The sequence below is a fragment of the Eublepharis macularius genome, chromosome 1, assembly GCF_028583425.1.
Source record: "Eublepharis macularius isolate TG4126 chromosome 1, MPM_Emac_v1.0, whole genome shotgun sequence".
Taxonomy (NCBI): domain Eukaryota; kingdom Metazoa; phylum Chordata; class Lepidosauria; order Squamata; family Eublepharidae; genus Eublepharis; species Eublepharis macularius.
Window position 1 is genome coordinate 115,042,418 of NC_072790.1, and position 15,572 is coordinate 115,057,989.

The following is a 15,572-nucleotide window of genomic DNA, read 5'->3' on the forward strand; positions in this document are numbered from 1 at the left end:
ATGCGCTGGGGCAGCTGGCTTGCCACATGGGCGGCACAGGGCAGTGGGGGCCGCATGGGCGGCACAGGGCAGTGGGGAACGCGAACTGCGTGGAGGGCCTCCTAGCCCTATGCTCAGCCGGCTGCACGGCAAGCTGGCCACCCCAGCACCTGGTGAGCCATGGAACTGGCGGCAGCAAGGGTGTGCGCTGGGGCAGCTGGCTTGCCGCGCGGGTGGCTGAGTGCAGGGTTGGGAGGTCCTGCGTGCGTGGCAAGCCAGCCAGCTGCCCCAGCGCACGCACACGCCGCTGCCAGTTCCACGGCTCACTGGGCTCTGGAGTGGTCAGCTTGCCATGCAAGTGGGCATGCCTCCCACCCCTGTGCTGTGTGTGCGTGGAGCACCCAGGCAAGGTTTGCCCCGGGCATCCGTGCGCCTAGATCCAGCGCTGTCTATCACTCACATTTCCTTATCAACCATTGTCCCTGGGTGCTTCAGAGACAAAAGCATGCAACATGGCCTCAAGGCTTGACTAGGAATGACAGCCTTTTGGCTCCTCCCCTCCCAGACCTGTCTCCTGCTGGTCCTTTATTTTACTTGATTCATTACATTTAGCAGGTGTACCTAATTCTCTTACTCTTTTCCATTCCTCCTCAGTCCCTGCCCCTTTTTGTAGCTATTCAGTACAGAAAGTTAGTATATCAATAAATAAATAATAAAAATAAATGATGTAGAATGAACTGACAACCATAAATAGAATCCCAGATCCTACCATTTCAGACTGCAGGTAAGCGGGAAGTTGTATTTTTCAAAGTAAAAAATCCCCTCTCCTTGCATATAGTAAACTAGTTTACTACATACAAGAAGTTTTTCATCTGGGGGAGTATTCATTAATATGACTCCCAGATGTCACTACTGCAACACCATCCTACCTAGATGTCAAAGTCCTTGGTTATTTTCAAGTCTACCAAAAAGACTTTCAACCAGAAATGCATTCTCTGTTGGGAACTCAGTTTCCAGATACATTGGGTGAGGGGAGGATTCCAATCAGGAGTCAGGGAGAAGGGGCTTATGCCTTCCTCCCTGTGCTATTTTTCTGACTTGAAATGACCTTGGCTTGCTATTTGCCACTTTGTGGGAAATTGTATGTACTGACGGGGCATGAGTTCTTTGTCCCCATGGTCCTAATCCAAAATGGATCCCAGTTCCAAATGGAGAACATGCAATGCACATCTGATTGAAAGTTCTTGAGCTGGACTTAGACATGACCTGAGGCCTTTGTAATGTGTAGACAATCTGAGTTGAGAATTTATCAGCTCAAGACCAACATGGCTACCCACCTGAAACTCTCTTTATCAGCTCTGTCTACCATTGTGTTGCCAACTCTGGGTCGGAAGATTTGGGTTGGGGAGCTTGAGGAGAGTGGCCTTTGAGGATGGGACGAACGTTAGTGGTGTATTTTGCCATACAGTCCACCCTCCAAAGAAGCTATTTTCTCCAAGGGAACTGATCTTCATCATCTGGAGATCAGTTGCAATTCTGGAAGATCTCCAAGCCCCACTTGGAGGACAGCAAATCTAGTTCACCACCACATTCATGATAATAGGTAGGAAACTATCAGTAAGAAAAAAGGTCTCCAGCTCAAGGTACATGGGTAGGATGTGATCTACTGCAGCACATCTCCTCCCCACCTCTTAGGATAACAAGGGGAAGTCCAGGCCACACAAATGACAGTTTCCCCCCACAGCATGAATTACCCACTTTTGGGAAGAACAACTATATGGGGAGGAGCTGCAGAGTGAGCTTCTGTTATTTGATTTGGAGCCTCATACAGTATCCTGTTCGCATGCCCTGTAGCATTTCCCATGCCACTAGAGTAAAATGAGGTGGCCTGGGTTTTGGGGGGTGGGTGGGAAGTGTGCTCCCAATTTTTATAGAATCTATTATTTTTCAAAATAGTAAAGAGGCCAGTAGCACCTTTAAGACGTACCAACTTTACTGTAGCATAAGCTTTCGGGAACCACAGTTCTCTTTGTCAGATGCATCTGATGAAGAAAACTGTGGTTCTCGAAAGCTTACACTACGGTAAAGTTGGTTAGTCTTAAAGATGTTACTGGCCTCTTTACTATTTTGCTACTACAGACTAACACGGCTGGATCTATTATTTTTCAATGGGATATCTTTTTTCAAGACAGTATTGTTATCTCCCCTCTTGCCTTGAAGTTCTTGTACGGTGTCCATAATGTGCTTTTTTCTTTCCAAAAGCTTCTTAATTTGAAACTGTATTTTTTCCAGTTGGTCTGATACAGAGCCCTGTGAAGTAGAAAGGAACAACACTGTGGGATACTAAAATGATAGAGGAAAAATATTGCTCAGCCTTTAAAATTTGTTCTGCCCTAATAAAATGAGGTAAGAAATTAAAGGCTTATCTATGTTCCATCAGTAATTATGTCAGAACATAGGTAGGAGTGACTGATGATAGTGCAATCCTATGGAGAGTTACTCCAGTCTAAGCTATTGAAGTCAATGGGCTTAGACTGGAGTAACCCTCCACAGGATTGCACTGTGAGTTCTTTAAGGCTGACCCTTCCCCCTACTTGGGTCAAAGGGACCTGGATAAATGTGGCCGTCATCCTTTTCTTAGATCCAAAAAACGTCCAAGCAGATGACATTTGAGAATTGGAAGTACCTTTTTTCGCTTAACTGCTTAATTCAAGAAGCTTTGAAGAGAGGCCCAGAAGTTTCGGTGACATTTGAAGAACAAAGCAGTTTGGGGGGAAAATACTCAACACAAACACGTAGGCAGAATTCTAATACTCATTGAAAATTGCTACAGATTATATTTTGAGTTGATCATTTTGTTTGAGTAAATACATTTCTAAAATTAGGGACAATATCTAAGAAGACTGAAGGACTTCTTCAGAAGTTAAGAATTTGGCATTTGTAGTCAGAAATTAGAGAAAAAGGTTCCAGATCTCTAGCTCTTCCTTTCTTGAGCCCGAGGTAACAACAACAGAATGCTTATATACTGACCTTCTAGACAGATTAGTGCCTATTCAGAGCTGAAATTCTGTGGTATGCACAAAGGTTCCTTGCACATATTTTTTAAAAAATCATTCTTGTGTGTGTCCCTCTTTACAACAAGCATAAACAAATCTAATTATCATAACTGTCATTGTAGTGAGCACATATTAGATAGAGCATAGGAGGATTAACTCTCTTATCACCACCAGCATCCTGAGCAAGAAAGATGTACTATGTGAAAAAGTTGTTACTCTACATATACATATATTTCAAAAGAAAATAAAAAGACAATCTCTTCCCCCCAATAATATCAATCATTCAGGAATATTTTTTTATTTTAAAAGTTTCCTTAGAAAATTGATCAGACCAGAGTACTTGTTGTGATCTTGCTACTTTCACAATTCCTTTAACTTAAAGGGACTGAGGGAACTAAGTAATTCATGGCAAAAAAGTCCAATTCAGTCCTGGGTTGTATCAAAGGGGCCATAGCGTCGAAATCACAGGAGGTCATAGCTCCTCTCTATACTGCCTTGGTCAGGCCACACCTGGAGAATTGTGTGCAATTCTGAAGGCCTCACTTCAAAAAGGATGTGAACAAAATCGAGAGGGTGCAGAGGAGCGCAACAAGGATGATCAGGGGTCTGGAGACTGAGCCCTACGAGGAAAGGCTGAGGGCCTTGGGAATGTTTAGTTTGGAGAAGGGGAGATTGAGGGGGGACATGATTGCTCTCTTTAAGTATTTGAAAGGCTGTCATTTGGAGGAGGGCAGGGAGCTGTTCCAGTTGGCAGAAGAGGGTAGGACCCGAAGCAATGGGCTTAAATTACATGCACAAAGGTACCGGCTGGATATTAGGAAAAACTATTTCACGGTCAGAGTCGTTCAAAAGTGGAATCAGCTGCCTAGGGAGGTGGTGAGCTCCCCCTCACTGGCAGTTTTCAAGAAGAGGCTGGATGAATATTTGTCAGAGATGCTTTAGGCTGATCCTGCACTTGGCAGGGGGTTGGACTAGATGGTCTGTATGGCCCCTTCCAACTCTATGATTCTATGATTCTATGGGATTGCCTACTCCTACACACAACTAGGTTTTCCTGCCCCTTACCTTACATTTTTACAAATGCCAAGTTTCCCATGCTAAACTAGTTTAGTATCCCAGCAGCCGTAAGGCAGTAGTTTCTCCCATTGTTTCACAGGATCAATGATTTGTGCACAGTTTGTGAAGGAGGGCAATTTAAAAAAAATATTTAAGATAAAAGAGATTCGTTTTGTCATGCATTCTCTTTCCGCTTCCATACTGACATGTGCAGGGGTGCACACACATACACAGACTAAATGGACTCAATCTGTAGCCTTTACATTTTTAAAAAATAAACAAATAGTCGTTGTTATTAATGATATATGGATTGCTCCCATCCACTCACTCTTTCAACAATTATTTGGATTTTTCTTCCAATGTCTATATTTTCCTTTGCTTTTTGCAGGGCAAAAACTTCTTCTACATGATCAAAACCACCAGGCATATAGTTGAAATTTGTGCTTGAGCTTTCAGTGGATTCTTGGTCTCTGTTCTTAAAAACAGTAGAAAAGAATTCTATTAAAATACCAACAGTCCGAACTTTATGTTTTCTGTGAGGGAACATAGAGCCTGTGGCATATGTTGCACCATTAAAGGAGAGGGCAATATAAAAGGGAAAAAAGGAAAACATCAAGAGAACACTTCAAAATTTCTTTCACATTTTTCAGAGAGAGTTGCAAGATAGAAATGTGTAAGACATTTCAAAGAGAAATTTATTTCTTTATTTACAAAATATACATCCTACCTTTCTGTCATCAACAAGGCCTCTAACGTGGCAAATAGATTAAAAACATACATCATAAAAACATGTCTTAAAATAATTAAAACAGAACAAAAACATCATTAAAACAGTTAAAAGCAAGCTAAAATACACATACAAAATAATTTCTACAGCCATTAAAATACAGGGCCTTATGGCAGGATAACTAAGGAAATGCCTGATAAAACAAAAGAGGAATGAAAAAAATTAGCCCCTTGGAATTATTATTAAATAATGTGTGATAGAATTTAATGTGGATACATAGCATATAGATGTTTATAGTTTCATTCATGCAGGGTCCTCAACAACCGTGGAACTATAATTTGCATTGCTTTGGAATATCTGCTTGGAATTGAGGAAGGGGTGTAAAAAAAAAATTTCAAATATTTTACTTATATTTTGTAGGTACCTCAGGTTATTATTAATATTCAATGTATTTCACAGCATATATAATTTGTTAGATTTATTTAATAGTTTTCTATATTAGGTTCTATGCACTATTAATTATTCTTTTCTACTTCTTAAATAAAATCTAAAAAATTGAAAAAAAAAGAAAAAAATAGCCCCAAATCTAGGAAAATAAGAAGTGTAACATGGACTAAAGATACTAAGTGGAAGGTATCTAGGGATGCATATCTGGTCTGAAAATATATCTGAAAAATACCTTATTGGTATTTTGGGGGTATATCTGGGAATCCTGATCATATCTGGGCTTTTAGGAAATACCAATTGTAATGTTTTCTGTTTTTCTTTTGATACCCCCTTGTAATTTTTTGCTTATCTTTTTTCCACCCTGTACTGGTTTGCTTGTTTTTAACCTTTTAAACCACACACCTTTGGCTTTGGACCTTAAATTCAGCTCCTTCTTACATTACCTTGAACTTATACCTCAGGCACTGCCGGCGTTATAATAGAGGCGGGGTAGGCGATGGCCGCGAGCGCTTCTTTCCGAAGGAGGCGCCGTTGCCTGGCCCCAGCCCCGCCTCCAACAACACCTCAGCCTGACCCAGCACCAGAGCAGCAGCCAGCGACGCTTCATGCCGTTTGCTTGTGCCTCTCAGTTCTCCCCGGCTGGCAGCCAGTCCCCTCCCTGGCTCTCCATGTGGTGTTTGTGTACGCACCGGAGCCCCGCTCCGCCCCACCCCGCTCTCATTGTGAGCGTCCTGGTGCACACGCAGGCGGGCAGAGGCTCTGGGGCGCAGCAGCCTCAGCCCTGCCCCCGCTCCAAGCAGAAGCGCGTGCTGGCCTCTTGGGCTGATTAGCAGCACGAAGGGCAGAGGTGGGGCAGGGAAAGTCTGCAGTTTCTGCAAGAGACGGGACCTGCCTGCATTGTGGGGCCTGGCAGGGGGTCAGGCACAGCACAGCGTGAGCATATTTGGAAAGTTTATTATCTGTCTGTGTTGCAGCCCAGGGTTGAACTAGCAGGATGATTCTGCTCCTGATGTAACGAACAGCTTGTAAAGCATTTCTGGAAACTCCCATTCACATTCAGTGTACAGGTGGAACAATGCAAGGTGTATGGGATTTCCATCCTTCATATTTTCCCTTGCATTCCTGCTGTACAAAAGGATGAATGTGCTAAAAAACAAAATTTCACCTTAGAATGACACCTTAATGTCAACCTGGATAGAAGCTCTCTTGGTGATTCACAGCAAAAGAAGAATCCAGGCAAAGTAAATTTCCAAAAATAGTTTTATGAGAACGCACACACAGGTTGCTGACATCCTCCTCCTCCTAATCTCCTGACATCCCCATTTTCATCCTGCCAGGAAAAAAAGGCATGCAATTGGAAGGGGTGTGCATGTTTAATACAGGGTTTCCATGTCTGTGTTGTGTTTGGACAACCTTCTTTATTTATGGTGTTTAAGACATGGTAGGTGACAAGATGCTGCTCCCCCAGTTTGCTCAAAGGAGAGACAGGCAGACCTTTTAAAACCTGGACTTTCCTAAAGCTTTGGTTGCCAACAGCCAGGAGGCAGTAGCAGAATATAAATTAGTGCTGTCTCTGCCAAACCATTCTGTTCCTTGTGCCATTTATGCTTCTGCAAACTCCTGCCACTGTCCAGGAGATCAAAGTTTGGACAGACTACTGTCAGTTCATATTCAACCTTTCTCACTTGGCCTCACCTTCCTCACAGGGTTGTTGTTGGGAGGATAAAAATATAAAATGAGGAAGAGAGAACCTTGCATGCCCTGTGAAAACCTTGCAAGAGAAAAGGCACGCAAAGTGAGATTTTGACGTGCCTGAAATGAAAACATGCAAGAGACATAATTTTGACATCACAGTTCACAGGTTTATTCAAAGTTATTTGTGATTTGTTATCTGTTTCCTGTTTAAGAAAGAAAAACAAAAGATTTATTGTTATTTATTCTCACACTTATTTAAAAATTTAAATTTAAATTAAGAAAAAATTAAATTAAAAATGTAAAAAGTTTTAAGTTTTGCAATTTTCATTTTTCCTACATTTCTTCTGTTTTTTATAATTGGTTAGTGGGGGGGGGGGCGCAAGTAGGTATCTTGCCTCAGGCGCCAGAAACCCTGGCACCGGCCCTGACCTCAGGAGGACTCTGGTCTTAATAAACACTCCTTATATTTCTACTCACATAGAGCTTTGGTGTTCCCTACTTTACCCAGAGCTGTTACCTCAAGAACACTTTCTCTTTTAGGTTTGTGTGACTTTTATATTGTTGCCTCCCTGAGTCTCTCAAAAGGTTTTCGCTGCCACCAAAAGCTTTCACCTTAAATCTTCTTATTGTAACTTGTAATATAGCTTTGTTATATATGGTAATGTGACAGAATGCTCACCACATGAGGATGGTTGTGAGGAAAATAAAGATTTTTTTTAATAAACAAAAGTAAATTTTATTTGCTTGATTGTTGCGGAGTTTTGATGAGCATGTTGGTTTTAGAGGTGTTCTTAAGCTTGGCAGTTTCAAATACAGTTAACTTCACAAGCCCAGTCATACAGACTAGTTTTCCACACAAGTTTTCACTAACAAAATAAACTCCACACAGTCATAGATTCACTCAGGCCTTTCCACACAGCTTGCCCAATGTAGATAGATTTATCTCTCACTCAGATATACTCAGATTGTTCCAGGCACATACACAGTTTGCCTTTCTTAGAAAAATTTCTCTGAACACCACACAGATACAGACTTTCAGAAACACAGTGCTTAATAATGATATTAGAAAGAAGGAAGTAATAAAATAACAAAAATAAAAGGAGAAAATAAAAGATACAAGCATTTGCGGATGACTTGGTATGCATTTTGGAAGAACCTACAGAAGCAATAGATCCCTTGATGGAGAAACTAAGAAGATTTGGCGAAATGGCAGGAATGAGACTTAATTACAAAAAAAACAAAAATAATTACTAAGAATATGACAAAAATACAAATTAAGAAGCTAATGGAGAAATCCGGTTTTCAATGGGGGAAAAAAGTGAAGTATTTAGGAATCCACATAACTAATAGGGTTTCCTCCTTAATGGAAGATAACTATCAGAAATTGCTAAAAGAAGTTAAGGAAGATCAGAATAAATGGAAAGACATGCATATATCTCTTCTGGGCTGAACAGCTACAATTAAAATGAACATATTACCAAAACTCATGTTCCATTTCAGACTATCCCAATTAGAAGAAAGTAATCATATTTTCAAGAATTAAACAAAATAACCTCAAAATTCATATGGCAAGGTAAAAGTCCAAGAATAAGATTCAAAGTCCTACAGAACTCTAAAGAGAAAGTAGGATGTGACCTACCTGACTGGGAGTTATACTACAAGGCCTGTATGTTGGTATGGATAAAGGAATGGATCTTATTGTGCAATCCAAGGCTTTTAAAATTAGAAGGGCATGACCTTAAAATGGGATGGCATGCCTACCTCTGGTACCAAAAAAAGGTACACACAAATATTTTAAGGATCACTTAATAAGAAAATCCCTGATGAATGTCTGGGAGAAAATAAAACCCCAAATATATACCAAAACATCAAGATGGATATCACCAGCAGAAACATTTACCCAATCAAATTTACTAAGATGGGAGAATATCCACACCTATAAACAGCTATTGGGGGAGAATGGTAAGCTAAAGTCAACAGAAGAACTAAAAGAACAGAACAAAGAGATAGGATGGTGGCTAAGTGCGCAAATACAATCCAGATTTGCCAAAGACAAAACACAGGGATTCTACATGGAACGATGCCCTTTCGATAAGTTGCTATCAGAAACAGATAGAAAACTGATAGGAAAATTATATGCCTTCATGAAACAATTGAAGACAGAAGAGGAGGCTTTAAAAGTCCATATGGCAAAGTGGGAACAAAATCTGGGGCACGGTATAGATTTGGAGCAATGGCTACAGTCATGGAGAATAAACATCAAAATAACAAAATCAACCACCTTTAAAGAAAACCTATATAAAATGTTATAAAACATAAAACCTATATAAAATGGTGGTATGTGACACCAGAAAAATTAGCAAAGATGTACACTGAAATACCCAATAAATGTTGGAAGTGCAAAGAAAAAGTGGGCACCTCTTTCCATATATGGTGGCTATGTAAAAAAGCGAAGAGATATTGGAAATAGATACATGAGTTGTTGTAAGAGGTGCTAGAAATAAACATACCCTATAAACCGGAAATGGTTCTGTTAAATATAATACCGGAGGAGCTAAATAGGGAAAATAGGTATTTGATAATACATATAATAACAGCAGCAAGAATAGTATATGTCAGATACTGGAAAAACACAGATATACCAACAAAAGAAGAATTAATAGAGAAAGTTTTAGAGATGGCAGAAATGGATACACTGACAGAATTAATAAAAGAAATAAATGGACATGACGGAAAACAAAAATGGACCCCGTTTTATAGAGGGGTTAAACGGAAGTATAAAATAGAGACATAACTATATGTTAGCAGAATACAATCAAATGAATGAGCAGAGTAAAGAAGTATTAGAATTAAAGAATGCAGACGTATAGTGATAATAGTGTAGTGAAAATAGTATAATTATGATGGAACTGTAGAGCTGAAATGGAATGTATTATTTATAACATGTATCCAAAGAATGTAAGACTTTTGATTAATTTTGTTATTAGTATAAGATGGAACTAAAACAAATAAAAAATATTTAAAAAAAGAAAAAGAAACACAGTTTCTTAAAACTTCACAGAATAAACTCTTTCTCTCAGAAACATAAACACTATCAGGCTGCATACAGCTTGCCTTTTTTTTTTTAACCAGAATCACACGAACAGTTCAGGCTTCACACAGATTGCCTAACTGAATGAGAATAAAACTTCTTTCAGGCTTCCACACAGGTTGCCTGCTTTGCTCAGACTCAATATTTTATCTCAGACACACAGACACTCCCCCACTTGTCTAGACCAGAATGAATACTTTCTCTCAGCACCATCTCTCAAAACTCCAGTTCACTTCATCCCCTAGGGTATAGCTGCTGGCCAATCAGATTTCACTCCACTCACACATCCAGCTCCCCTTCTTTCATCAGAGGCCTGCAATTTAACTAACAGCAACAACTTTAAAAGTCCCACATTAGAAAGCAGAAATAAAATTTAAACAATCTAAGTACAATATCTACAATAAACAATCTAAATACAATCTAAGTACCCCAATATTTCTATCCTTCCTGATAAATTCCAAAAGTATTTGGGAATTACTGGGGGCACCATTTTTGTTTTTTTTACTTTAGCATGTTTCCCAAAAAGTGGGAAGGGAAGGGAGGTAATTTTCCCAGGAGAATAGCATTGCTTGTTAGGGGGAGCTCAACTGTCGGTCTAATCATGACAATTCTCTTGTCCACATGAGAGAATTGTTGTGATTGGACTAGAGTTGCCAGGTTGCCCTGTCCTCCAGCGGGAGGTAAGAGCCCTGGCACCTATCTGCTCCCCCCCCCCCGCGGAGTTTGCATGTGCTTCCAAGCCTGCACAATAATGTCACTTCCAGGAAGTGATGTCATCACGCAGGCTGCGGCTGCCCCAGGACTACTCTTGTGCTCCATGGAGGGGAGGGATTGGGGCCAATTTGGGCTGCATCGGCCTGAAATGTGCCGCTGCTGAGCATGGAAGTGCTCCTGTGCTCCACAGTGGCCCAAGCTGGGCCCAAATCAGCCCATTTTGGACCCCACAGGCACACACCATGTCCCCCGGGAGTAGGTCCCCCTTGGCGGGAGAATGGCAACCCTAGATTGTTGAGTTCTCCCTAACAAGTGATGCCATTTGCCTATAAGAGTTTCTCTGCCTCCCTCCCCTGTTCCTTTTGTTTGCCCAGGCAAACCTGCAAAGGGGAAAGACTAGCTGCTGTGACTGGCTGCAGCTTCAGGGCAAGATTTTTTTTTTGGAGTGCATGCTTTCTGTTGCTTGTTGCCAATAGGGCTGCTAGGTGTCCAGTTTTCACTTGGACAGTCCAATATTTTTGTGGACTGTCTGGGGAAAATGTTCTTCAAATACTGGACACCTGGTGCCGCCCTCTCGCCCCTCCCTTCTTCCAGGCTGCTTGCCTTCCCAGCCTGGCTGCCCAGCCTCCTGAGCACCGTCACTGGCCCTAGGAAGTAGCCAGCCAGCCTGGGCACCTGGCCTCCTGCAACTGTGCAGCAGTGCACAGGAGTGGCCAGGTAGCCCAGGTACTTGGAAGTGGGATTGGCATGATGATGTCACTTCCGATAGTGATTTTTAAAATTTAATTATTTTTATTTAATTTGATTTGTATTCTGCTTTCCCGCAAGTGGGCTCAGAGCAGATCACAGTATTATAAAATGTACAATAAAATAGAATAAAATTTAGCAGCAATATAAATATGGATAACAACACAACATTTTAAAGATGTAAGGAACATTAAGACTTGCTGAAAGTCAATTAAAGGGGGGAAAGAAAGAGGGAAAAATTAGCCTACTTAGAGAATACTAGAGTGGAATATTTTGAGGGGTTTTAAACTGTTCTCTCTTTCCTATGATTTCTTATGGACTTTATAAATTCTATTCAGAAATTGTGTGAAGAATGCAAGCACTGTGCTTATTATGCTGAAAGACGCAATGACTAAAAAAGACAACATATGAAATAATTTTAAAACCTTGTTAAGATAACATAAAAAATTAATTACATTGTGTATTTATGCTATTTCTAGCACTTATTTGTAGAGAATATTTAGTGCATCCCTGAATATATTATTATTATACTCATCTGACTTTGGGCTGGAGTAACTGTGTTTAGGATTTCATTGTAAAACAGCTAAGCAACAAGAAACTACCAAATTTAGAAATTTTGATATTAGCAGAACACAAATTAGGATTTTTTCTTTCTTTCCAGGTCTCTTACCTCATGACTGCAGTACTTTAGAAAAACTCTTTCATAAAGTGATAAACGTTCTGGTCTTTAGGGGAAAAAAGAGATTAAACATTAAGAAAAGAAGATACATTTAAACTCAATTAATAAGTTGCCCATGTGAAATAGCTGCTGTGAAATATCACAGGCTCTATTTCAATATCTCCTCCATCATCACAAATACTAATTTACACATTCAGCCATGAGCCACTGACTAGAATTAACAGTCTCACCTTCCACCCCCTCTCCCGCCACCACTCACCTCACTGGTGGGGGGAAAGATGCAGGAACAGGCCTCCCAGGTGTGCTCCTGGGGCGGTGCGACAATGTCACTTCCTGGGAGTGATGTCATTGCACTGTCTTGAGAGCGCCACTGTGATTTGCAGTGGGCCAATTTGGGGCCCAAACAGGCCCATTTGGGGCCTGAACTGGCTTGCTGTGAAGCGTGTGCATGCTTTAACACCTGCACAATGACATCACCTAGAAGTGCCGTCATCAGAAGAGATGTCATCATGAAAGCATGGGATCATATGAGGGACACAAAAAACATTAGTGCCGCCTGCCAGGAGTGTAAGAAGTCCTGGAAACCCTACCATTGACTAATGTGATGCACCTGTATGAATAAATCAGACCTTCTTGAGGCAGGTCAACCAGGGGTGCAAAGAACTGGTGGGTAAAAGGCAGATCCTGACTGTAGTCAATTTGTAATGTAATTATCACTGAGGCCCAAAGATATCTGCTTAACCATCGCTATTGCGCTCAGAACAAACACACCATTTTCTCTGCTGGGCATGTTCTAAACAGACATTCTGCAAGTCTGCAGCATGATTCAGTTTGAAATGGGAAAAAAACAGTCTCTGAGTATATTATTTGACTACTGTCTATGATGTCATTGATACATATTCCCTTAGGGTTGCCTGGGACCTGGAGTCCCTCGACTGGGGAACCCCAGGTCCCTGTAGTCTCCTGGTGGGGGATTGGAAGCCGGCACTTACCCTGGCTTCCTTTCTCTGTGCACGCACATAACATGCACATGCTCCCAGCTCGCGTTATGACATCACTTCCGCAAATGATATCATCACGCAGGGTCAAAGGGTGCCCCTGGGTCAAAGAGGGCCTTTGTTGCTGCTGCTAGCACTCGCTGCAAGTGTGGCCACCACTGCTGCCACCGCTCGCTTGCTCGCTCACTCGCTCACTCACTCTCATTTGACATACAGGGGTCACGGTGGCAAGAGGCAGCAGTGGTGGCAGTGGCGGCAAGAGCCAGTGATAGCGGTGGCGGTGAGAGCGAGCAGCTGCGCTCGCAGTGAGAGCCTGCTCTTGCTGCCACTGCTGCCCACTCTCATGGCGCGGGAGCGCACCCCCTGCATGGCGGTGTGCCATGCCACCCAGGGAGGGGGCTCCCCAGGGAGCATGTCCCCCCTGCCAGCCACGTAAGTGGGTGCGGGGGGGGAGGGGGGACCTGGAGTTCCCCTGCCCCAGCGGGGAAATGGCAATGCTAATCTTCCCCTTCCAGTCCCTTTACGATTTCATTTATTTACTTCATTTATAGCCTACATTTCTTGGTGAGACTCAAGACAGGCTCCAAAATTTAAAAACAATGCAATGGAGCAGTATAAGATATCCATTAGACAATGCCATAGGCCTAGAATTACAAAATTAGAAGAAACATTAACCCATGACATACCATAAACAATGCAGAATGTGTATTTCAAAAGCAGAAGACAACACAGCAAATGCAAGATAATACATACAATGAACTATTATCAGCAAGAGTTAGTGGAACCCCATCAAAATTTGGGGAGAACAATGTTCTTCAGGATCAATGCTAAAGGGTGTCTTACATACTAATCACTGTGTATGTGCCTGCCACTTTTAAAAAGTGCATACAGCTTGCCCCAAGCATAAAGGAAAGGGCAAGACTGATGGAGAGCCAGCATTCAACTTGCTGGTATGTCTGTCTATCATGCAAATTCTGAAGCCGGTCTCATACCAGAAGTCTATAAATCATGTGAGTGCTCTTTAAATACTTGGTTTCACCTCCAAAGTGTAGATTGTCTAAGTTTTAACATCTGTATTTGACTAATCTTTAAGAACTGCTGAGGTTATAGTGAAATAATGCAAGGGTAAGTAGTATTCCTAGACAGTATTATTTTACCCAACCTTTTCCTTCAGGATCTATTTTCCTATCCCAAAGCAAAGGAGTGAAAGAAATAGGCAACCTAAGAACACTCCTTTTTCTTTTGGCTGGTTCCCCCTGTCTTTTTGGCCTGTATGCTGCCCAGGTGCAAGGGAGTATGAGAACCTGCTGACACTGGAGCTGAGATGTTTAAAATGTGAAGAAAGGGAAATTGGAACCTGCCTGTGGTGTGAAGTGTAATGGAGATCAAAGTCTGTTGTACTCAAGCACAAAGAGTATGCACCCATTTAGGGAGTAGGCCTGCAACTTTGATGTTGTCTGATCACATGACAGTTCTGTATACTAGCTTCAGAATTCTTGTCTACCGTTGCACTGATTTAATTTGAAAAAATTACCTCTTTTTTGCTACTTTCCCTATTCCTGTCCATTATTTGCAAGGAATATACATGGCTCTTTAGGTAGGAAAGGCAGAAGTCAGTAATTATCAGGCTTGCCAGCCTCCAGGTTGTGGCTGAAGATCTCCCAGAATTACAACTGATCTCCAGGTGACAAAGATCAGTTCCCCTGGAGAAAAAGGTTGCTTTGGATGGTGCACTCTAAGGCATTATACCTCACTGAGGCCCCTTCCATTCCCAAACTCTGCCTTCTCCAGGCTCTACTCCCCAAATCTCAAGGAGTTTCCCAAGATCAAACGATCCAGGAGTTTCTCAAGATCAAATATCAAAGTTATCTTTTCCAGCTGAGCTACAACACAAGAGTAGCAAGTTATAGACCAGTAGTAGCAAGGGGCCTGCAAGGACATGTAGCAGCATCTTCTTTTCTCTTCCTTGAAAGCCCTCATAGCATCTCCCCTTGTTCACTTCCTGCCTCCTTCTCTCTTTCCTACCCCCAGCCAACTTACCTTTACTTTTACCCTCTCCATCATCAGTTTTCCCTTCTTCTCTTCTCCTGGCAACCTTTCCCTGGAAAAATCTGCCTGAGTTGTGCAACGCTGGCTGCCAGGCCAGGCCCAGTTGTGCAGTGGGGAACCCACAAGAACTTGTGAGGGGAACCTCATTTCCCATTGTATCCTCCTTCCCACGCAATTTCCTCCTTTCCTTCTCCTATATCCACAGTCCAGACCCTTCTCTCGTTCCCACCAACCAACCACCTTACTTTTTATCTGCCCCATCTATATTTATTATTTACTATATTATAATACCTCACTTTTCTCCACAATGTGGACTGATGGCAACTTGTCTTCT

General features: G+C 41.8%; 1 protein-coding gene across 9 annotated transcripts in view; it reads right to left on the reverse strand.

Annotated features, from left to right (window-relative positions):
• The window catches only part of LOC129326929 (uncharacterized), a 228,339-nt gene that overhangs the window by 36,519 nt on the left and 176,248 nt on the right, over nucleotides 1–15,572 (reverse strand). For all 9 annotated transcript variants that reach the window (XR_008596770.1, XM_054975299.1, XM_054975290.1 and 6 more), the window contains 3 exons: nucleotides 12,183–12,237; nucleotides 4,420–4,566; nucleotides 2,193–2,289 (listed from right to left, as the gene is read on the reverse strand). Coding sequence is in view for 8 of the 9 variants with exons in the window: in XM_054975299.1 (XP_054831274.1) it covers nucleotides 2,193–2,289; nucleotides 4,420–4,566; nucleotides 12,183–12,237 (299 nt within the window). In the remaining variant the exon portion in view is untranslated. The remainder of the gene's footprint in view (nucleotides 1–2,192; nucleotides 2,290–4,419; nucleotides 4,567–12,182; nucleotides 12,238–15,572) is intronic.